The sequence below is a fragment of the Mobula birostris genome, chromosome 1, assembly GCF_030028105.1.
Source record: "Mobula birostris isolate sMobBir1 chromosome 1, sMobBir1.hap1, whole genome shotgun sequence".
In the NCBI taxonomy this organism is placed as follows: Eukaryota; Metazoa; Chordata; class Chondrichthyes; order Myliobatiformes; family Myliobatidae; genus Mobula; species Mobula birostris.
The window spans coordinates 200081914-200105175 of NC_092370.1; the positions used below are offsets into that span (position 1 = coordinate 200081914).

The 23262-nt window shown below is 37.7% G+C and overlaps 1 protein-coding gene across 6 annotated transcripts in view; it reads right to left on the minus strand.

Moving 5' to 3' along the window:
• The window catches only part of samd4a (sterile alpha motif domain containing 4A), a 174188-nt gene that overhangs the window by 22434 nt on the left and 128492 nt on the right, over nt 1-23262 (minus strand). For all 6 annotated transcript variants that reach the window (XM_072268648.1, XM_072268617.1, XM_072268626.1 and 3 more), the window contains 4 exons: nt 19054-19140; nt 15148-15451; nt 7278-7363; nt 1269-1387 (listed from right to left, as the gene is read on the minus strand). In XM_072268648.1, the coding sequence (XP_072124749.1) occupies nt 1269-1387; nt 7278-7363; nt 15148-15451; nt 19054-19140 (596 nt within the window). The remainder of the gene's footprint in view (nt 1-1268; nt 1388-7277; nt 7364-15147; nt 15452-19053; nt 19141-23262) is intronic.

Below are 23262 nucleotides of genomic sequence, written 5' to 3' on the forward strand. Positions count from 1 at the left end.
GGAAGTGTTGGGCAGGCAAGGAGATAAGGTGAGAGAGGGAAAAGGGGATCGGGAATGGTGAAGGAGGGGTGGGGGGCATTACTGGAAGTTCAAGAAATCCGCATTCACGCCATCAGATTGGAAGCTACTCAGGCTGAATACAAGGTGTTGTTCCTCCAACCTAACGTGGCTTCATCATGACAGTGGAGGCACAATGGAAATGGGAAGTGGAATTAAAATGGATGTCCACTGGGAGATAATTATCCTCCTGTACATCGGCGAGAGCTGACGTAGTTTGGGAGACCACTTTGCTCAGCATCTACCAGAACAAGCGGGATCTCCCAGTGGTCTCAACAATAAACAGGAGGCCACACCCGGAGCACCGAATACAGTAAATGAGCCCAACAGACTCACAGGTGAAGTGTCGCCTCACCTAGAAGGACCGTTTAGGCCCTGAATGGTAGTGAGGGAGATGGTGTAGGGGCAGGTGTAGCACACGTTCTGCTTGCAAGGATAAATGCCCAGAGGGAGATCAGTGGGGAGGGATGAATGGACAAGGGAGTTGTGTAGGGAGCTATCCCTGCGGAAAGCAAAAAGCCGGGGGAGATGTGCTTGGTGGTGGGATCCTGTTGGAGGTGGCAGAAGTTTCGGAGAATTATGTGCTGGATGTGATGGTTGGTGAGGTAGTAGGTGAGGACAAGAGGAACCCTGTCTCTGATAGGGTGGTGGAAGGATGGGGTAAGAGCTGACATGCATGAAACGGAAGAGATGTGGTTGAGGGAAGCTTTAATCTAATCCAATGGTTGTGGGATCACTGAGCTCTAACTACTACATGGTATTTGGCAAACAAGTAGTACTGTGCTGCTGCTCTGTTCGGTTGCCACCTCATTTTCAAGCACTCCCAGTGTTTTTTCCAGTATGCTCTTCTGTGTTACTCAATCAGGATTTGTCTCATCACTTGATTGTATTTGTTGAGCAAGAGATATGCAAGGTAATGAGGTTATAGGCAATAGTAGATTAAGTAGTATTTACCCAAGACTGTTCACAAACATTATATATGGAAAAGCAATTAGAAACAGCAAGAAACTGAATATTGCTTGAGTGACGTTTTTAAAGTCAAGTTTAAATTTTCCGTATAAATTCTTGCAAAACTAAGGAGATGGAAACTTATCATTTAGTTTTTCACTTGTTCCACAATTTAATGAGATAAAATACATTCTTAGAAATCAAAATAAATTTAAAATAATTCAGAAAAGTTCAGAATTGACAAGATAAATATTAAAGCATACTTTCTTTGCTGTCGATAGCCTGGCATATCCAAGAGAGATTTCCGGGGGAAAGATCTAAAGAGCTTCTGAACCTGCTGTTTCCAAGACAATAATCTTTTCTTCTGTGTTTCTGTAAAAGCCTAAGAGAAAAGCAAACAATTCTAATTAAAACTGCAAAATGACATTACACTTGTACAATCTAAAATTAATGTTTTCATTTAGTCAACATGTACTAATTAAACATTATTTAATAATATTTATTTCAGGTCTCAGTAGAAAAATTCCTGGTTTCTCTTGTTCAAATCAGTTAAGGAATCATGCATTAGGTTTCACATTGATCTGGTCAGATATTTTTATAGACACATAAAGATGCCAGGTATATAATAAATACCTACTTCAATTTAAGAACCAATGCAATAGTATCTTTGACTGCAAATTATTTACTGAAACAATATAAAAATCAATTAAATTTCTAGATATTGGGTTATATGAATGTTAAATAAATGTAATAATCAAAAGGTATATTAAATAAGAATTTTGTCTCTTTTACATGGAATTTGGAAACACATCGTTTGACAAGCAATCAAAGCAGCCCAGTGTGTATACTCTGAACACCCACAGAACATAAAGGTATGAAGTACTAGTAAATATGTTGAGGCAGAACTGGCTGAAGGAGTAATACTGGCAAGATGCTTTTCTCAAAAATAAGTTACAAAATATCTTGTATCCATCTCGCATTACTTGAAGTACATCATCTTTGCACAATTTAATATTTAACTATGAAGACCAATGCTGAATAACTCGGTCTGTACTGTGTATTAGCACATTTTAATGACTTTCAATTGATTTTCCAGAATAAAGGCCATTATCAATTAACAGATATTTTTGAAAAATATATTTTAATACAACTAAACAAACAACTAAATAAATCTAAATGGTAACTTAAATTTAATATTTATCAACCTCTTTGAGGGATCTATGGACTTGGACCCCAGGATGCCATTGTTCCTCTATGCTGCTAAGAATCCTGCTACCAACTTTGTACTCTGCTGTCAAGTTTTCTTTTCCAGATTCAACTCTAACTGCCATTTCTCTGCTCAACTATGCATATTATCTATAAACCATTGAAACCTATGGCAATCTTCTATACTATCCACAACACCTCCAACCTTCATGTCATCAGAATACTTACTAACCTACTTTTCCACTTCCTCATCCAAGTCAATTTAAAAAATCACAAAGAACAGGGGTCCCAGAACAGATCCCTGTGGAACACCACTAGTCACTGACCTACTGGTACAATACCCACCATCTACCACCACCCTCCAGCTTTGTGAACAAAGTAATTTGGAATCCAGACAACCAAGTTTCCATCCCATTGATCCCATGCCTCCTGTCTTTATGGATGCAGCTGTCAAGGGGAACTTGTCAAATGCTTACGAAAATACATGCATACCACATCCACCACTCTATCTCTATCAATTTGTTTTGTCACTTCCTCAGTTAGGCTTGAAAGGCACAACCTGCCCATCATAAAGTCACACTGACTATCCTAATAAGATTACACTTCTCCAAATGTTCGTAAATCCTGTCCTTAAGAATGCTCACCAATAGCTTGCCCACCACTAAATAGACTCGTTGGTCAATAATTCCCAGAATTTTCCCCACTGCCTTTCTTGAATAACAGAACAACATTTGTAATCCTTCAATCCTTGCACTATTCCAGTGGGAAGACAGGATGCAAGTATTATTGCCAATATCCCAGCAACCTTGACCCTCGCTTCAAGTAGCAACCTAAGGTATACTCCATTCAGCCCTAGGGACTTAATTATTCTAATTTTTTTCAAGACCTCCAAAAATTTCTTAACCTCAACATGCTCCAAGACAGTACCCTGTTCTGTATTAACTCACATTTGTCAAAGTACCTCTCATTGGTAAACACTGAAGAAAGGTATGCATTAAGGACCTCCCCCCTACCTCCTTCACCATCAGGCACATATCCCCATTATTGCTCATAAGCCCTAACCTTACTCTCGTCATCTCCTGTTCTTCATATATGTGTAGAAAACCTTGGGGTTTTCCTTAGTCCTACTTGATAAAACCTTCTCATGTCCCCTTCTAGCTCTCTTAAGTCCCTTTTTAAGCCCTTCCCTGGGTACCTTATAATTCTGAACAGCACTGTCTGACCTTGCTTCCAAAACTTTCATTACACTTTCTTCCTGTTGACTAAATGTTCCACCTCTTGTCAACCATGGTCCCTTTACTCTACTATCCTCTCCCTGTTCTCAATGGGACAAATCTAAATAGAACCCCATGAAGATGTCCCTAAACAACCTTCACATTTCAGCTGTGCATTTCCCTGAGAACATCTGTTCCCAGTTTATGCTCCCAAGTTCCTGCCTAATACCATCGTCATTAGCCCTCTTAGTTAAAATACTTGCTCATATCGTCTGTGCCTATCCTTTTACATACTGATGCTAAAGATTAGGGAGTTGTGATAACTATGTCAAAAATACTCACTCGCTGAAACCAGGTGCCTGACCATGTTCATCATCCAGTACTAGACTTCCACCCACACTAACTGAGTTATGATCACTTGTTTAATAATAATAGGCATCCGTTAGTCTCATGAGACCATGGAGTGCCCTTCCCTTGGACAACAAGGGTGGCAGTGGCATGGAGAGGGGAGACTTGCAACATGGGCAAGGTTGTATGGAAGACCAGCAGTTGCCCTTGTTGCAAGTCTCCCCTCTCCACGACACTGATGTTGTCCAAGGGAAGGGCATTAGGACCCATACAGCTTGGCACCGGTGTTGTCGCAGAGCAATATGTGGTTAAGTGCCTTGCTCAAGGACACACACGTTGCCTCAGCCAAGGCTCGAACTAGCGACCTTCAAATCATGAGACGAATGCCTTAACCACTTGGCCACGTGCCAATACTTGTTAGTACTGCTCTATTAACACAGATTTAACTGCTCCAAAATGAGGCTATTTATTTCCTATTTAAATGGTAACTTAGGAGCTCCATCAAAAATATTTTACAGTGGGATTCAGAAGAAATTATCAGGCTTTTACTTGCAAATGCAAGAATTTTGAAACTTCAAAGTATTCACACTGAAACTAAGCAGTTTGCTTCCGTCAAAGAGGAAACTATTTCAGAAGCAACTCCAGTACAAACAGAGCAGTATCATGATTGAAAAGGTTGCATAAGCAATGCTTAAATACTTTGATAACAAGGTAACAAAGTCCAGCAGGAAGAGGTTATACTACTTCCTGGGTCTGCTTTGCTAGTAAATAGAACTGTGGCTTATTTGATCTGTGGCCTTGGTTCCACATTTCTTCCCAAACTACATACCATTGATGCCTTTACAGCCCAAAATATATTTCAGCCTGGAACACATTTAGCAACACGGCATTTACAGCTCTCCATGGTAAAAAAAACCAAAGAGGAAAGTCCTCAACTCACTACTTATTGATTGACCCCCTTGTTCTGAGAGGCAGTATCACAGCAAATTATCAAGCCAAACCCCATTAGTCTCTTACCCATTTCAATGAGATCATGGCTCCTGTTGAAAATTTGTTCTGATCAACCTTCACATATTACACATACCCCTCATCCCAGTAATTAAGCAGATAAATTTTTGCTGTATCATGTTGATAGCACGCATATCCATAAATGAGGAAGCCAAAACTGCTTAGCAGTTCACATCAAAGTTGCTGGTGAACACAGCAGGCCAGGCAGCATCTCTAGGAAGAGGTAAAGTCGGCGTTTCGGGCCGAGACCCTTCGTCAGGACTAACTGAAAGGTCTTCTTTCAGTTAGTCCTGATGAAGAGTCTCCGCCCGAAACGTCAACTGTACCTCTTCCTAGAGATGCTGCCTGGCCTGCTGCGTTCAACAGCGACTTTGATGTGTGTTGCTTGAACTTCCAGCATCTGCAGATTTCCTTGTGTTTGCTGCTTAGCAGTTGTTGTCTCTCCAAAGCTGTGGAAGAATGGAATAAATGTCCTTACTTTTATGCTCCAACTTTTGTGGAATGCAGGCCATCATTCTTTCGGTCTTAATTATCTACTTGCTAAGTTTGTGAGTCTTGCATTAGGACATCCAGATACTTTTGACTGTTTTTCCATTCTTCTTACTAAAGTGGATAATCTCATATTTCACATCATAATATTTGATCTGCAATCCTCTTTTTTTTTTCCACTGACATAACCTGTCTATATCCCTTTGCAAGCACAGAACATACTTTAAAGTTTGTATCATCAGCAAACTCAGATAGCATGTACTTGATTCCCTCATGCTGTCATTAATAGGATTGAAAGTAGCTGATGCTTCAACAATGTTCTCTGAGCCAAGCCGCTAGTTATAACTCAAATACAAGAAAATCTGCAGATGCTGAGAATCTAAAGCAACAGGCACAAAATGCTGGAGTAATTCACCAGGTCAGGCAGCATCTATGGAAAAGAGTAAACAGTCAACGTTTTAGGCTGAGACCCTTCTTCAGGACAGAAATCTAAAATGTCAACTGTTTACTTTTATAAAATTAAGCCCTAAAGTGCGGTTGCCTTTTATGTAGCTTATTATTGAATGTGATTTGGAAAATCCATATATACAACATTAATTGGCTCACTTTTACCTATCCTACCAATTTTTATCACCAGAAAATTCAAATAGATGTTAAGCTTGTTTGCCTTTTCATAAAAGCTAAGCACATTCAGTCTATGTATGTAATGCTTTTCTACATGCTTTGTTATCTACTCAATAATGGTTCCAGAATGTTACCAACATCTGATGTTAGGCTAACTAGCTTGCAGTTCCTTATTTTCTCTCCTCCTCCTTTCCTGAATAGTGGTGTTATACTTGCGGTTTTCCAAAATGCATTCCATGGAGCAGGGAATACTATTAGATGATCAACTGTATTTGCATCCACCTCTTATAAAATCAAAGGTTGCAAATCATTAAATCTGCTTTCATTCCTATTAATTTTTGTTGTAGCTTCCCCCCACCCCCCCCCAGTGATATTAAACTCTCTTTTGGCTCCTGGTTATCAATTTTTGGTGACCTTTTATTGTCTTCTGTTGTGAAGATGCATATAGCATATATTTAATGTCTTTGCTTTTTCTGTCATCCTATTATTAATTCCCCATTCTCTCAATTTGTGAGTAACTAATGTTGAAATCTGCAATTCTCCTCATCTAATGCATAGTATAATTATTTTAATGGTTTTTAACTAGCTTACATTTACATTGTTTTTTTCCTTTAATGAATTCTCTAGCTATTCTTTAAGACGTTCTAAAATTTATTTAATACAAATAATTATACAAATTCTTCAAGTGTAACTAATTAGCAATTTAGTTGTCTCTAAATCGGAAGTTTAAAAAATACTATAAAGACATACAAAAATTTCACTGGCAACTTTTTCTTATTTGAAATTAATTACCTTTTACAGCTATTTCAGTCTCAGGCTCTGTATAGTGGTTCAATTGATCAAGTCAATTTTTTTTGTTATCCAGAAGTTTTTATCTCCCCCCCAAAAAAAAATCATTTAACTATTCAGCCAAGACAATAAAGTTTGTGACAGATTTTCATGGTCAATTGACTAATTCCTTATTGTCAATATAACTGAGGCCACCCATTCACCTTTCAAGAATAGAGAGTTAGAAAGCATGATGATAGAAACTCCTCAGAAAAGAGCCAAGCAGTTGATTCCCATTGTTGATGGTCCTGGATACAAGGATAAACTTAAAATGCTTTAAAGCTACTAAATGAAGTAACTGGGTAATCTTGGAGCAACACATTAAAAAATAATAAAAATGTTAAAAAAATGTTTTCTTCAATATATAGTTCACTCTTCCTCCCTGGTATTAATGTTAGATGCATATGACAGTAAAGTACAAGGAAATACCTAGCCCCAAAATTATTTCAATTACGAGAAGTGAATGAGTTGACAGTAAATTTGTAAACAGGTTTTTTCAAATAGATTAAATTGAACAGATTGTTTAAGTTGTTCTTTTTAAAAAATTATTCTCACCTCATGAGCTACACATTTGTCAATGAGTTGCAGGTAAGAACTTATGTTTTCTTCATCTGGTCTGGATACGAGTAGTTGTGTACAAACTGTAAAATAGAAGAGTCAAATATTACAAGGAATGGCACTGGCACCGATAAAAGAAATGACTTCCAAGTGTTCTATAAACATCTTTGAAAACTAAGGCAAAACTTAGTTCTAAAGCATGACTGAATTCACATTGCTTATAAACCTCAGATCACAGAACTTTACAGCAGACATATTTGCACAAATTCCCATCAAGGGTTTTAAACAGCCATTGACTGACCATACAAGAGGAAGAGAGGAGACAGAGAATAATTAAAATGAGTGAGAATGAGATTAATACAAATGATAATCATAATGAGAGCACTGTAAGAGGAAGACTTGCATAACAAGAATGAGCAACAGAGGATTGTATTCAGACAATCAGAAAAGAGAGAGATGGGGACATCTGGGAAGAGAATAAAGGAAAGAGTGGCAGACAGATACAAGTAAGAAACAGTCAAAGACCTCAGGGTAGATAACAGACTGAAATGCAGAAAAACAGTGACATGTAGACATATAGATATATTGTACGTCGTGAGACTAAATTTTGGCATAGAAATATACTAAGAATTTGGGTGAGAAAATTCTCTCTCAGGACAAATTAAAGACAAATAACAAGGAATTAAAATAAATTTTAAGATCATATAAAACTTGTTTCAAATATTGGCTGGGGATATGAAGCACAAGAGTCAACAGTGACCAAAAATAAAGTTAAAAGCAAGAGAAATATCTTTTTTAGAAACTGTAACCTTAAAGGAGCTCAGGACTACTCTAATTGCATTTCCTTGTTCTTTTTGAACAAAAAAAATTAAACATATTCTAATTATTTCTTCAATATAGCACACTTTCTGTACAAAAAATGAAATCTGCTTCATACATTGACCATTTCTTTGTTTTTTTAAATGATTCACTAATATCCTCTTCATCCTGAATAGCTCAAACATTTGAACAGTCTTCCTCCCTCCCTTAATCAAGTCCATACTAAGCACAGAACCAGTCACTCAAATCAATTACAAATTATGCTGAGTAATTTCTCAGAGAATTTATAATACACCAATATTTTTTATAATTGAGTACACAGAACAATGATTTAGCTTAAGTTTAAATTTATACTTGCTGTTTAATATTCATTGCAACATTTGGATAGTTAGTTATCACTCACTATTCCACTTTTAAAGGTATGTATTTGTATCTCAAAATTTCAGTTCTTCCACTTCATTGGACATATTTGCTATTTAAAAAGTTATAATTTATATATTTTCATCTCCCATCTTACATTCTATTCTGACCCCAACACCAATCCCCCGTAAAATGTGAATCTCATATTTATCCATATTCATCATATTCACTCCATATTTGTCCATTTACATTCAAAGTAAAATATATTATCATAGTACATACATGTCACCACACGCAACCCTAAGTTTCTTTTTCTATGGGCAGACTTAGCAAATCTGTAGAACAGTAACTGTAATCTGTAAGCATCAACTATACTGTAAACAAACTGTGCAAATACTGCTATGAATAAATATCAATAAATAATGAGCATGAAACAACAATATAACAGAGACCTTAAATGAATGCAGCTAACCTCATTTGTTCAAGACCCTAATGGTTGATGGGTGGTAACTGTTCTTGACCCTGGTGGTGTGAGTCCTGAGGCACCTGTATCTTCTACCTCATGGCAGCAGTGAGAAAAGAGCATTGCCTGGGTGGTGAGGATCTTTGATGATGAATACTGCTTTTCTATGACAACCTTTCACATAGATGTGCTCAATGGTTGGGAGGGTTTTACCCATGATGTACTGGGCTGAATCCAATACCTTTTGTAGGATTTTCCACTCAAAGGCATTGGTGTTCCCATACCAGCCCATACTGCACGCAGTCAGCACACTTTCCACCACATATCTATAGAAGCTTGCCAAGATTTTCAATGACATGCTGAACCTCCGCAGACTCCTGAGGAAGTAGAGGTGCTGTCATGATTTCTTTTCAATAGTATTTATATGATGGACCCAGCACAGGTGCTGAGATAGTGATACCCAAGAATTTAAAATTATTGATCCTCTCCACCTCTGATGATTACAGACTCATGGGGTTCTGGTTTCCCTTTCCTGACGTCTATCATCAGTTCCTTGGTCTTACTGACATCGAGTGAAAGGTTGTTGTTATTACATCATTCAGCTAAGTTTTCAATCTCCCTCCTGTATGCTGATTCATCACCACCTTTGGTACAGCCCCCAACAGTAGTATCGTCAGCAAAACTTGTACCTGGTGTTGGAGGTGTACTTAGCCACACAGTCATAAAGCAAGTACAGTAGGGGGCTAAGTACATATCCCTGTGGCACTCCAGTGTTGATGAAGATCATGGAGAAAATGACTTTGCCGATGTGAACTTACTGTGGTCTACAAGTCAGAAAATTCAGGAATGAATTGCACAAGGTGGCTTGAGGCCCAGGTCTTGGAGTTACTGATTAGTTTTGACGGGTGATGGTGTTAAGTGCCGAGAGTAATCGACAAGGAACATCCTGATGTATGCATCTTCATTGTCCAGATGTTCCAGAGTTGTGTGAAGAGCCAATGAGATGGCATCTGCTGTAGACCTGTTGCTTTGGCAGGTGAATTGGAGCGGATACAAGTCACCATTCAGACAGGAACTGACGTGCTTCAACACCAGCCTCTCAAAACATTTCATCACTGTGAATGTTAAGTGCCACTGGGCAATAGTCATTTAGACAGGTTACCATGCTCTTCTTGAGCACCAGTACGATTGAAGCTTGCTTGCAACAGGTGGATACCGTACACTGCTGGAGCCATTTGGTCGGCACAGGTCTTCCATCCAGAATGGATGCTTTCCTTGGATTCACTCTCTTGAAGGCAGCCCGCACATCATCTTCAGATACTGAGACCAAAGTATCACTGGGAGACGTGAGGGTGCACAATGGTTCCTCCCTATTCTGGTGGTCAAAGCGAGCATAGAAGGCATTGAGCTCATCTACAAGCAAAGCTCTGCTGTCCTCTATGTCACTATAGCATTATAAAAGTATCATAGCATAGTGATCTTTCTTCTATCCGTGGCAATGTTAACGAAACCCACATTAAAAGAACGAATAGAACACAAATCATTCTGTAGAAATGTCCCATATACAAGTTCTAAGCTACATCAAAAGCTGTTTGGTGGAAACTAATAACTTACTTTCTCCATCATTTTACATTACAGGCAGTCTTTTTAACAGATGCATACACTGGACTTCAAGAAATGTGTGAAGGCTCAAGCATTTAATACTTTGAGTTATTCAGTGGTTAATTAAGTGCAATATATTTCAATAAATTATTGCAGACTAAACTCAATTTCGACATTAGAAATTTTTGCCTGGAGGTTAAGAATTCCCACATCCCAGTTCATACTTCAAGAATTTCTCCAGATACTTTACAAGTGTCTTCAGGGATTTTGGCTCCATCATCTTTTCATACTACGTCCCAGATTCCCATCTAGTATCTAACTGTTGCAACAAGGAAATAACACGTCAGAGGCAACATGTCAAAAGTCCAAGAGGCAGTCAATATGCATGGAAGAAATTGGAAATGATCTCAGATATGAACCGTTACAGGAAAAAGATAAATCAACAATAATGTATCAAATATATCAATAGCAAAATGAATTGCAATTGAAATAAACATACCTTTGAAAAATTTCTTAGAATGAAAACTCAAATAAAGCAAGTAAATAAATTTGTCCATTGGGTGTAATCTTGTCATTTTGGCCATCAAATAATGTATAGAACATGTAAATATCGTATTCAATGTAGAACTCTTGGGTGTACGGACATCATAAATAGAGAGGTTAATATCGGTCACATTGACAAGGGAACAGAAATGTTTCTTTAAGTATACAGAATAATAAAGATGAATAAATGAATCAAACAACTGATAAAAGTATTGGTTAGGTGCAAAATTTGTGCCTTGAATTCTCTTGAATGATGTGAACTTTACGAACTGTTAAAGAATATGCTAAAGAACTTTACGAACTGTTCACAGAATAAAGGGGCAGTCACAATCTGAGCTGTGATCTGGAAAAGTAAATTGCAATAGATCAAGAGGCAAGGAACCAACAGATAGAATATTCAAAGATTCAGCCACGTACACAGAGAACAGAGTTGGAATTACTTAGTCACTGTTCTTCAAATTTCAAATTCTGAAGGACTCTTATGCTTATCCAAACTGTCCCCATAAAACTAAGATGTTTTATGCATCATATACATTTCCCACAAGAAGCAAGAGAGTAAAAAAAAGGCCAGTCAGACAATAAAGAAAAGCATCTGGAAAGCTTGTAAGATGTTACTCACATTAAATAATTAGTTTATGTGGTTTAATTAGCAATCCAACAGGATAATCAGTTTCAAAGATAAATGCAGGAGATGCATGTTTAAACATTGATGCTTTGTGTAACAAGTCACCTAATTTGAGGCTGTTATCTATTCATGGCCATCTTTATAAATTGGCAAAGCAGCCAACATATTGGAAAATCTCCCATCCCTTACAATATTATTAATACTCTAATAATCAGTCAGGTAGACATGCACCATTCATTATGCATTCACTGATATCTCCTAGCAAGATATTCTACTGAAACATATGACAGACAATTTTTAGCTTACATTGAAAACATTTCAAAGCTTGAATGTCAGCTGTAATTAGAACTTGACAGCAGTGACATTAAATACTCATGTAAGCCAATACATTGCTTGACTGTTTATCATAGATTTTAAAAGGCCTGCACACTCATCACGGCCTGCACTTCAGTGCTGTAGTTTTGTTTTCTTATTCTACCTTTTAATAACTCAAAGAACATATTTAATTGGATACCACAAAGCACCCTATAGATGATTAAATATTTTTGTATTCACTTTCATAATGCAGGGAAATAACATGAACAGTTTAATAAGAGAATAAACTAGCAAGCCAATCTGCTTCAGTGAAATTAGTTGCCAGCTAAATACAAGCAGTCATTGGGCTATGTAAAGATTCCATTCCCTTAGGCAATTTTTTTCTAAACTCCGAAATTTCTATTATCTACAGTAATCCATATTGCAACTCTGTGCAGTATGTAATTCTTTCATTTCATTCAATAATGATGGCAGGAGGAGAAGATGACGGCGCGACACAACGTGCGTAGCCTCTCCGGTGAAATGATATCGTATTTGTTAAATAGGGGCCATGCACAATTCTGATTTGATGGAGACAGCCGTAAGAAGCACGGAGGAACATCTGGAGAAACCTCTGAAATACCCGGTTCGCTGCCGATGCTACTGTGCGACCGAGAATCTCTGGAGGGAAGGCCCCAAATCCTCAGCTTTGCCTGCTGCTGGCGGTCAGGGCTGGAGTCGAAGCGCTCGGTGTCGGAGGCTCGAAATTTTCGGACGACTCAGAGTCGGACTGTGGTCAGGAATGGCAGGGAGAGTTTTCTTCCTTCTCCCATCTGCGTGAGATGTGGGACTTTCGAGAGACTTTGAACTTTTTTTTTACCCCGCCCATGGCCTGTTCTTCATCAGTACGGTATTGTTTGCACTGTTGTAACTATATGTTATAATTATGTGGTTTTTGTCAGTTTTTCCAGTCTTGGTCTATCTTGTGTTTCTGTGATATCACTCCGGAGGAATATTGTATCATTTCTAAATGCATGCATTACTAAATGACAATAAAAGAGGATTGTGTGTCCTCATAATCTAATCTAACCTAATCTTGACTAAATTTAAAATTTAGGCTCATATTTATATGAGGAACATTGTCTCATTCAATTGTATCTATGTATGGTTTGAAGATACTTAAATTTGATTTGATTTGAAGGGTTTTGATAATTAACCCCTGGCATAATTACACTCAAAGCAACAGAGAATTCCAGTGAAATACACAAAATGCTGGAGGAACTCAGTAGATCAAGCAGCATCTATAGAAAAGAGTACAGTCGACATTTCCATCTGAGACCCTTCAACAGGACTGGAGAAAAAAAAAGACGAGGAGTAGATTTAAAAGGTGAAGGGAGGGGAGGAAGAAACACAAAGTGATAGGTGAATCGGGAAGGGGAGGGATGAAGTAAAGAGCTAAAAAGTTGATTGGTGAAAGAGATACAGGGCTGGAGAAGGGGGAACCTAATAAGAGAGGACAGAATGCCATGGAAGAAAGAAAAGGGGGGAGGCCCTGCTCAGGTTGGAGCACCAACACCTTATATTCCGTCTGGGTGGCCTCCAACCTGATGGCATGAACAATGATTTCTTGAACCTTCCAGTAATGCCCCCAACCCCCCCCCTTCACCATTCCCCATCTCCTTTTCCCTCTCTCATCTTATCTCCTTGCCTGCCCATCACCTCCCTCTGGCGCTCCTCCCCCCTTTTCTTTCTTCCATGGCAAGTAACAGCTCCACAGACTCAGGTTCTATTCTGATCTCTGATCTTGTCTCTGTTAAGATTATCCCAGGTGCTCCTGTTTCCTGAAAAAGGGGCTTAATGGCTATATTAATTGTTGCCTTCAAGATTCCATAGTTATGCTACTTGTTAGGTTAATTGCCTACAGTAAACTGCCGCTGTAAGAGTAGATGGAGAAGTGAGTCAGTTTACGAAAATCAAGAGGTGTTAGACAAAGGTGTGTTTTCTCCCCTGATTTGTTTAATGTGTACAGTGAAACAATATTACAAAAAATAAAAGACATCTTGGGAATCAAGGTTGGTGTGAAAACATCAATAATTTCAGATATGCAGATGCCACTGTGTTAATTGCAAGTACGGAGGAAGAATTACAAAACTTAATTGATATAGTTGCTGAAGAAAGTGCAAAAATGGGTCTATCAATTGCAAAAAGACAGAATGTATGGTGATATCCAAAAAGAAGAATCCTATCTGCAAGCAGAAAATAAATGGGGAAGACATAAAACAAGTACAGAACTTTTGCTACTTAGGAAACTGGGTGACATCAGATGGCAGGTGCGACATGGACATCAAAAGAAGAATAGGGATGGCGAAAGACACCTTTACGAGAATGAAGAGTATACTGACCAACACTAAACTCGGCATGACAACCCGCCTCAGAGCACTGAAATGTTATGTTTATTCTGTTATGTTATATAGATCAGAATGTTGGACAATATCTAGTAACATGAGGAAAAGAATTGAAGTAGGTTTTCGAGGAGGATGCAAAGATTATCATGGACGAAACGAATATCTAATGAGGATAACATGAATGGAGCAAGCACAAAAAGAGAAATAATGTATGAGATCATGAAAAGGCAACATAACTTCATTGGACATGTGATTAGGAAAGAGAAGTTAGAATGCAAGGTAATTATGGGAAAGACTGAAGGGAAGAAAGCAAAAGGAAGGCAAGGACAAATGATGATGGAGAGAGCAGCCAGAGAACTGGAAATGAATACCAATGAATTGATCCACTTGACCCGAAACAGGAGTGTGTGGGCCATGGTGGTCAAAGCTTAAACTGGGTATGGCACCTGATGATGATGATGAAACTACTCCTAACGGAGGTGGCAGGTGAGAGAAATGGGTTTGCATGCGCCTGAGTGTAGGTTATAGTGAAATAAGCGGGGGAATGGGGTTGATGAGATTCTTTGTAGCTGGCATATACTCACTAGCCAAATGGCCTCCTCTGTGAGAAGGAAATATAGACATCTCACTATATGTCTGTCTGAATGCCACCAAATCATTCTTTTAATTTCTGAGTCCACTGATTAGATTATTATTCATTGCTTAAATTATTATTCTTTTATTTCTATTTGAGAAATCTTAAAAATTAAGGCTTACCTTTACCCATGACTCTTGTAAACTGTCCAGGTAGATCCCCTTCTGGAACAACAGCACTGCCCGACTCACTCTCACACCCTGTGACGCTATGTTGCTGAATTCCACCTGCAGCAGAGTCCTTCACATCAGAAAGCCGACTTCCTAAGCTGCTGTCTGAACTCATGATAGAGGATTGAGAGTCAAAAGTTTGGTTTTGTTCACTTGTGTTCTGACTATGAGAGAAACTGTAAGGTTTGATTGGAGTAAGAATCATTTGGTGCAGTTCCTGAAGTGCATTGCGGAGATTGCCACCTTCAAGAATGTCCTGTGCAATGGAAGGCAAATCATAAACAGAATATTGAAGTGTATAGAATTCTTGTTTACATTGGTTAAGAAAATAAATGCTTTAAAATGCAGTTTCATTTAAAAGTATGGTTATAGAATAATTAAGATATTTCAGAAAATGTGAAATTTCTGATGCATTTAAAAACAAAAAATATTAAACTGTATATTTGAAAAATCTTCCCCTGCATTACAGTAACTTATTTTAAACTTTCAAACAATTACGCAAATTTCAGACATCTGAGAGTAGCTAGACATTTCTAATTAAACAAACATTTTTATGAACTTACACCACATTAACAGGGAAAATTCCACAATATCTTTTTCTATATTCATAGATCAAAAAAGCCTGGTAGTTAAATACACTGAGTAAGTTTTATATGGATTTTTGCTCTCTTAATATTCCTGACTTGTGTTCAGAAGAAAATACTAGTTTAATGAAAGGACAAAGTTTTTTATTAACATGCACTTTCATGTTTACTTTGGCAGGAATTAATAATCATCTTAGAACATGGTACCAGTCTGCTGGGCAAGTAGTCCAAACTATACACTTAAATCTGTCTAAACTGTTATCTGTCAGACCCAAAACATCAAATCTTTCTCTTTCCATGGATGCTGCCCGGCCTATGAGTCTTTCTAACATTTGTTTCAGATTTCCAGCTTCTGTAGTTCTTCTGCATTTTATTTGCCCTTTTGCTCTGGGGAAAAAAAATCCTGAATTTGAATATTTATGTTATTTTGAAGTACAGGAACCCTTGATTTACAAACATTCCATGTACGTATTTGTGGTATAATGCCATTGTTTCTTAATGGTACATTTCCTTGATTCATACGGCTTTCTTCACTATGATGAGAAGTGCACCAGTCTTGACCCATAATGAATTTCATGCTTCTTTCCACATAATTTTCCTCTGTTAAAATTGTTGAGAGTGCTGCATTCTCTTCATTGGACTCCATCACAATTTATTCTGTGCATCTTTCAAAATGGATTCAAAATACTCCAGCTGTTTTGAGGACAATGCTTACTATAAAGGCTTGCAAATAATATTTGATCATTAATACTTGCTTGGATGTAATTAGCAGAAGGAAAAAAGAAAGTCAGTACTTAGTGAACATTAGCTGTTGATCCACTTGAAGCATGAGAGCATATATAATCCTTAACAACACAGACAAAATAAAAGTTCACACTTAAAATATTACTCTTGGCAGAGATATTTTAATGGAGAGAATGGAAAAGAGGCTGTTCTAAATTCAAAGACTATTGTGGAAGAATCATGAAAAATCATGAGATGTGTAATGGACCTTCTGGAAGTGTTGAAACGTTCAAGGCAAGCCATTATGAAACATAGGCGTTCTGTGGGAAAGGCTGCGTGTGCAGATACCATGGAGTCAAAGCATTTTCCCAAGAAGTTGAAACAATGGAGATGTCTAATTTATTAACTGAGCATTTAATGTGGACTTTACTTGAAGAGAGTACGTGGCAAAAGATTAGAAAACTCTTTCATGTATCAGGGAAGTCAACAATTCCCTTGTTCTTCTTCATGGAGACAATGCAAAAGGCAACTGTAAAGCCTATGCTTCTCCTAATTTCCCCACTCAGAAAACCTGAGGTCTCTGAAGATATCCACAGGCCAATTTTCCAGTGCTGAGATGAACTGACATGAATACCTGGATAACGGTACTGCTCCTTCATGTTGTTTCCTTTCTCTTTCATCAAACAATATTGTATGAGAAATGACCTGAACAACAGACCCTTACTTATCATCAATAATGCCTTGAACAAAAATATCCTAAGGCAGGGTCTCAACCCAAAACCTCAATTCCTCTGGCGCCAGGGATGCAGTGTAAGCCACTAAGTTCCTCCACCAATTAGGTTTTGTTTGCAACAAAAAAAAACTCAGCTAACAAAATGCAGTAAGTATTTTCTGCACTAAAAATATTTCATTGTTACAATCTACAGACAATACTATCACTGTTTTCAAGGCATATCACCTGCAATTCATAATGGGACATATCACTCCAGAGTCAAGTGGCAATAAAAAAGCCTGCCATACAAGACACTTAAAAGTAGAAAAATATTAAGATTGTCTCAGTATCCGAGTCTATTGGGATGATATTCCCATGCAATAATGATTGACGTACAGACTAAAATTATAGCCAGAATGTGAAAGAGTTACTCAGATGGTTTTTTCATGTTGGCGTACAAGACTGGGTTTGATGAAGTAGGCCAGGATAATATGAAAGTATTACTGGAATCTTAAGGAAAGAGAATATATTATACAAAAGATAATGAGAGCCTGTGCAGCAAAAATCAAAACAGAGAAACTAAAAAATCCAGAACACGACCATGACCAGAAGGCTCATTAAGAAAACGTTCTCAGAAGCTCCTTACTGCATCTAGAAACAGTAGCCCATACACAATGATGCACATATGCAACATGGCACTGGACAAGGTTAAATATGAGAAAAGAACATGCTTTGCAGTAAAGAGCTTGATCACATGAAAAAGAGCTGTTTAAACTTTCAGCAACACCTTCTCTAAGTTTCCTTCATCAGCTAACCAGGAACATTCCACTAGTAGTATCTTTGGCACGAATGATGCAAAATCTTTCAAGCTCAGATTCAACACCACCATCTAAACCATAGTGATAACACACCCTTTCATCTATCATCAATAAATCACACAGAACTATCACTCATGCTGCCCTATGAAAATATGAGATATGAATTAAGAGTAGACCTTTTGGGCTCTGGAGCTTGCTCCACCATTCAATGAAAACACAGCAGATGTGTCTGCAATCACAAAGTTGCTTTCCATGTATCTGTCCTTTTACTCCATGTGCTTCTTAAGGATCTGTCTCAAAAATGGTTCTGCTACTATTGGCTTTTAAGGAAGTGAGCTCTCATGAAGTATCCTCTTCCAGATGCTTCTTGACCCACTTACTTTCTCCAGCAGTTTGTCTTTTTTGCTCCAAATTCCAGCAAACTGTATTCTCGTTTCTAAATTTCTCACCTCATCTGTCATAAATGGGTGAGTCCTTATTTTGATAGTGTGAACCTTACTTCCAGATTCACCCACAAGCAGCAGTACTACAAGCTGATATATTTTTAAATGGTTAGGTCTTTTGTCTGAAATTCTTAAGCTCTGGAAATCAACCAGCTTTTTGATGACATCAAACATATGGGAAAAGACTTTACTATTAATGAAAGTTCTTCAAACAGTGTTTTCCAGAACTGCTTCCCTTTAGTAAATCGAGGAATACAAGAAAAGGATATAGTTGCTTCCCTTTAGTAAACTGAGGAATACAAGTAAAGGCTATGAACAAAGTGATAAATTATAAGACTTTGGTACTCCAAATGACTTATGACCAAATTAACAATCATCATCTAGAGCATAACAAAATATAATTTTGAATGTGCATCATGTAACAATACAATAACCAAAGCTGTTAAACAATATGAGCATCTCAGTTTTTAACCACATATCTCCAGCAATATAGCTTCGTAGTAATATATGAAAATAAAAATATAGTTTATGAAAGTGGAAACGTGGAGCAAGAATAAATATTTGCTTTTATTTCTTACCTTTTCCAACAATCTGAGTACATTCTGTCTCTCCTTTAGTTTTTGTATACTGAGAACAATTTTGTGCCTTGCACCTTTGGTAACACTCTGCAGCAAGAATAATAAAAAAGATTTATCACATATTCAGTCATAATGCAACCTATTAAAAAGTTTTATCATATTATGTCCTAAAATTGTTTTAATATTTATATGTTTGCATGCAATTTGTTTCATGAGGCAAAATGTGTCCAGAAAGGGATGAACTTTCGTTTGGCGCTGCAGATCAATGTCTTCTATATTTTAACCCATCAATGTTAGAATTCTATCTACTTGCCAAATCTACTTGTTTTATTCAGTTTTTCCCAAATGAAGACTAGCTTTTGGTAGAAATAAGTTACTTAGGTGGTCTGCAATGAATATTTTTAAAAAAAGCAAAAATAACCTCAACAACTTTAATGATAAGAGGATTCTGAACAAATGTTCCCAGAAAATAACTGAAAACAGTGAATATAGTTTGATTACTTGAATTGAATTTGGGATCAGGCAGACTGAATTAAAAAGAGTTACCCAAGTAAACCTTCAAATGACACCTGAAAAAGACTTGTATAGCCTCATGACAGTTACTCACTCATGTACCAGTAAAGACTTGAATAAAATTGACATGCTAATTTTTAAAATTCAAAACAATGATCCACTATAACAAAATAAGATCCTTTTCAAAATGATATGCCAAATAATGCTGATAGAAAAAGTGGTGAGAATATTTGTGTGCAAATGTACATCATCTTTAGGTGACAGGTAGATAAACAGTTCATTTCAAATAGTGGAAAGCAGTTATCAGAGTTGAACAAATTTCAAGGACTATTTTGCTAAATGCTTCACAGCTTTGAAACATGTTATGAATGGAACACGTTACAGAAAATTAAATCCTCTCTATTACTATCTAAATAGTGTACAGAAATAAGTATCGTGGTTAAAATTTACCGATCACACAGCACTGAAACTTAACTATTGCCTTTGCATTGCTGGGAATTTTAGAAAATTCTAGTAAAAAAATTTACTGTTTCTGAAATACAAACTCAAGAGCTAAGATTAGAGCACAACAATTAGACTATACATTTGGAATATGATATTGATTACAACACACTTCAAAGTAAAATCTCATCCATGCAGACTTTCACACCTCCCCCTCCCCAAACCCCACCCATCAATTGTCCAAAGTTCTGTGCTCTGGAGTCCCAGAGACTTGCACACTAAAAAATTCCAGTCTGTGTTTCAGAGCTGATTAACTGTTACATTGTCATAAAAAAAATAAACTGAGGTCCTGATTTGTTCTCTCAATTGGAAGAAATAAATCTCACAATACAATTTCACAGAGCAAAAGAATGGTTTTGGCAATATTTATGTGTGACATACGGCAAAAGTACTCCTTTTCAAAGCTCAAAATTTAAAGTGAACTTATTATCAAAGTACATATATAGCACTATGTACTACCCTGAATTTATTTTTTGCAGGCATTAACAGTAGAACATACAATAGAATCAATGAAAAATTACACAAACACTGATAGCAACTAGTGCACAAAATAAACTGCATTAAAATAACAAATAATAAATAATAATACTGAGAACATGAGTTGCATTCCGTGAAAGTGAATTCACTGGTTGTGTTCAATGATCAGTTCAATGCTGATTTGAGTAAAGTTATCCCAGGAGGTGATGGTTGAAGGATAATAACTGTTCCTGAAACTAGTGGTGTGAGAGCTAAGGCTCCTGTATTTCTTTTCTGATGACAGCAGCAACAAGAGAGCATCTGCTATCAAGAAGATTGAAGCACCTGAAAAGATCATAAATTGCAAGTCTTGCTTTTCCTGTAAAAATGGTGTCTTGTGCCCAAATAATTTTCTTCACCCTATTAGCAGCAGCCATTTTCATTTATTTATTTGGCCCAAGTCAATTGGAAAAGTAAGCTAGATGGAGGGACGGTAGAGCAGAATTGGATGAAATTCCTACAAGAAATAAGTGCAGGAAAAATATATTCCAAGAAAAAAGAAAATCACGAATGGAAAAGTGGTACAAGTATGGCTAACGAGAGAGGTTAAGGCTAAAATAAAAGCAAAAGAGACAGCGTACAAGGAAGCAAAAATTAGTGGGAAAACTGAGGACTGGACAACTTTTAAAAACTTACAGAAGGAAACTAAGAAAGTCATGAGGAAAGAAAAGATGAATTATTAAAGGAAGTTGGCAATTAACATAAAAAAGGATACTAAGAGTTTTTTAAAATATATGAAGAGTAAAAGAGTGACACGGGTAGATATAGGACCCATTGAAAATTATAATGGGTAACAAAGAGATGGCAGAGGAACTAAATGAGTATTTTGCATCAGTCTTCACAGTGGAAGACATTAGCAACATACCTGATAGCCAAAGGTCTCAGGGAATAGAATTTGGTACAGTCAAGATTACTGGAGAGAAAGTGCTTGGGAAGCTAAATGGACTAAGAATAGATAACTCTCCCGGTCCGGATGAGGTGCACCCATGGGTTCTGAAGGAGGTGGCTTTGGAGCTTGTGGAGGGATTGGAAGTGATCTTCCAGGAATCAATAGACTCTGGCATGGTTCCGGAGGACTGGAAGGTCGCAAATGTAGTTCCGCTGTTTAAGAAAGGAGGGAGGCAGCAAAAAGAAAATTACAGACCTATTAGTGTGACATCGGTAGTTAGAAAGTTATTGGAGTCGATCCTCAAGGACGAGGTTATGAAATACCTCAGCTGCATGACAAGATAGGCCCAAGCCAGCATGGTTTCATGAAGGGAAGATCTTGCCTCACCAACCTATTGGAATTTTTTGAGGTAATCTCAAATAAGATTGACAAGGGAGAGGCTGTGGATGTTGTGTATTTGGATTTTCAAAAGGCCTTCGCTAAGGTGCCGCATAAGAGGTTGCTTAATAAGATGAGAGCCCATGGAATTACAGGAAAGATCTTGGAATGGGTGGAGCATTGGCTGAAAGGCAGAAAACAAAGGGTGGGAATAAAGGGATCCTATTCTGATTGGTTGCCGGTTACTAGTGGTGTTCCGCAGGGGTCGGTGTTGGGGCCGCTTCTTCTTACAATGTATATCGATGATTTGGATTATGGATGACGTGGTTTTGTGGCTAAGTTTGCGGATGACATCAAGATAGGTGGAGGAATAGGAAGTGTTGAAGAAATGGAAAAGTTGCAGAGAGACTAGGTCAGTTTAGGAGAGTGGGCAAAGACAATGGCAGATGAGATATAATGTTGAGAAATGTACAGCTGTACATTTTGGAAGAAGAAACAATCGGGCAGATTATTATTTAGATATGGAGAAAATTCAAAAATCGGAAGTGCAAAGGGACTTGAGGGTCCTTGTGCAGGATACCCTAAAGGTTAACCACCAGGTTGAATCAGCAGTAAGGAAAGCGAATGCTATGTTGGCATTTATTTCAAGAGGAATAGTGTATAAGAGTAAGGAGGTGTTGATGAAGCTCTATGGGGCATTGGTGAGACCTCATTTGGAATACTGTGTGCAGTTTTGGGCCCCCTATCTTAGAAGGGATGTACTGATGTTAGAGAGAGCTCAGAGAAGATTTATGAGTCTGATTCCTGGAATGCAGGGGCTAACATATGAGGAGCATTTGTCGGTTCTTGGACTGTATTCATTAGAGTATAGAAGAATGAGAGGGGATCTCATAGAAACATTTTGAATGTTGAAAGGGTTGGACAGAGTAGATGTGGGAAGGCTGTCTCCCGTGGTGGGTGAGTCCAGGACAAGAGGCCACAGTCTTAGAATTAGAGGGTACTCATTTAAAACAAAGATGAGGAGAAATTTTTTTAGCCAGAGGCTGGAATTCGTTGCCACATACAGCTGTGGAGGCCCAATCATTGAGGGTGTTTAAAGAGGAGATTGATAGGTATCTAATTAGTCAGGGTATCAAGGGATATGGGGAAAAAGCCAGAAATTGGAACTAGGTGGGAGAATAGTTCAGCTCATGGTGGAGTGGCGGAGCAGACTCGACAGGCCGAATGGCCTACTTCTGCTCCTTTGTCTTGTGATTTTGTTGCAGCCATTTCCATTTATTTATTTGTTTATTTAGAGATACAGCAAAGAATACGCCCTTCCAACCACGCTGCCCAGCAACCACTGACAACCCCAGTTTAACCCTAGCCCAATCATGGGACAATTTATAAAGACCAATTAATCTACCCAGTAC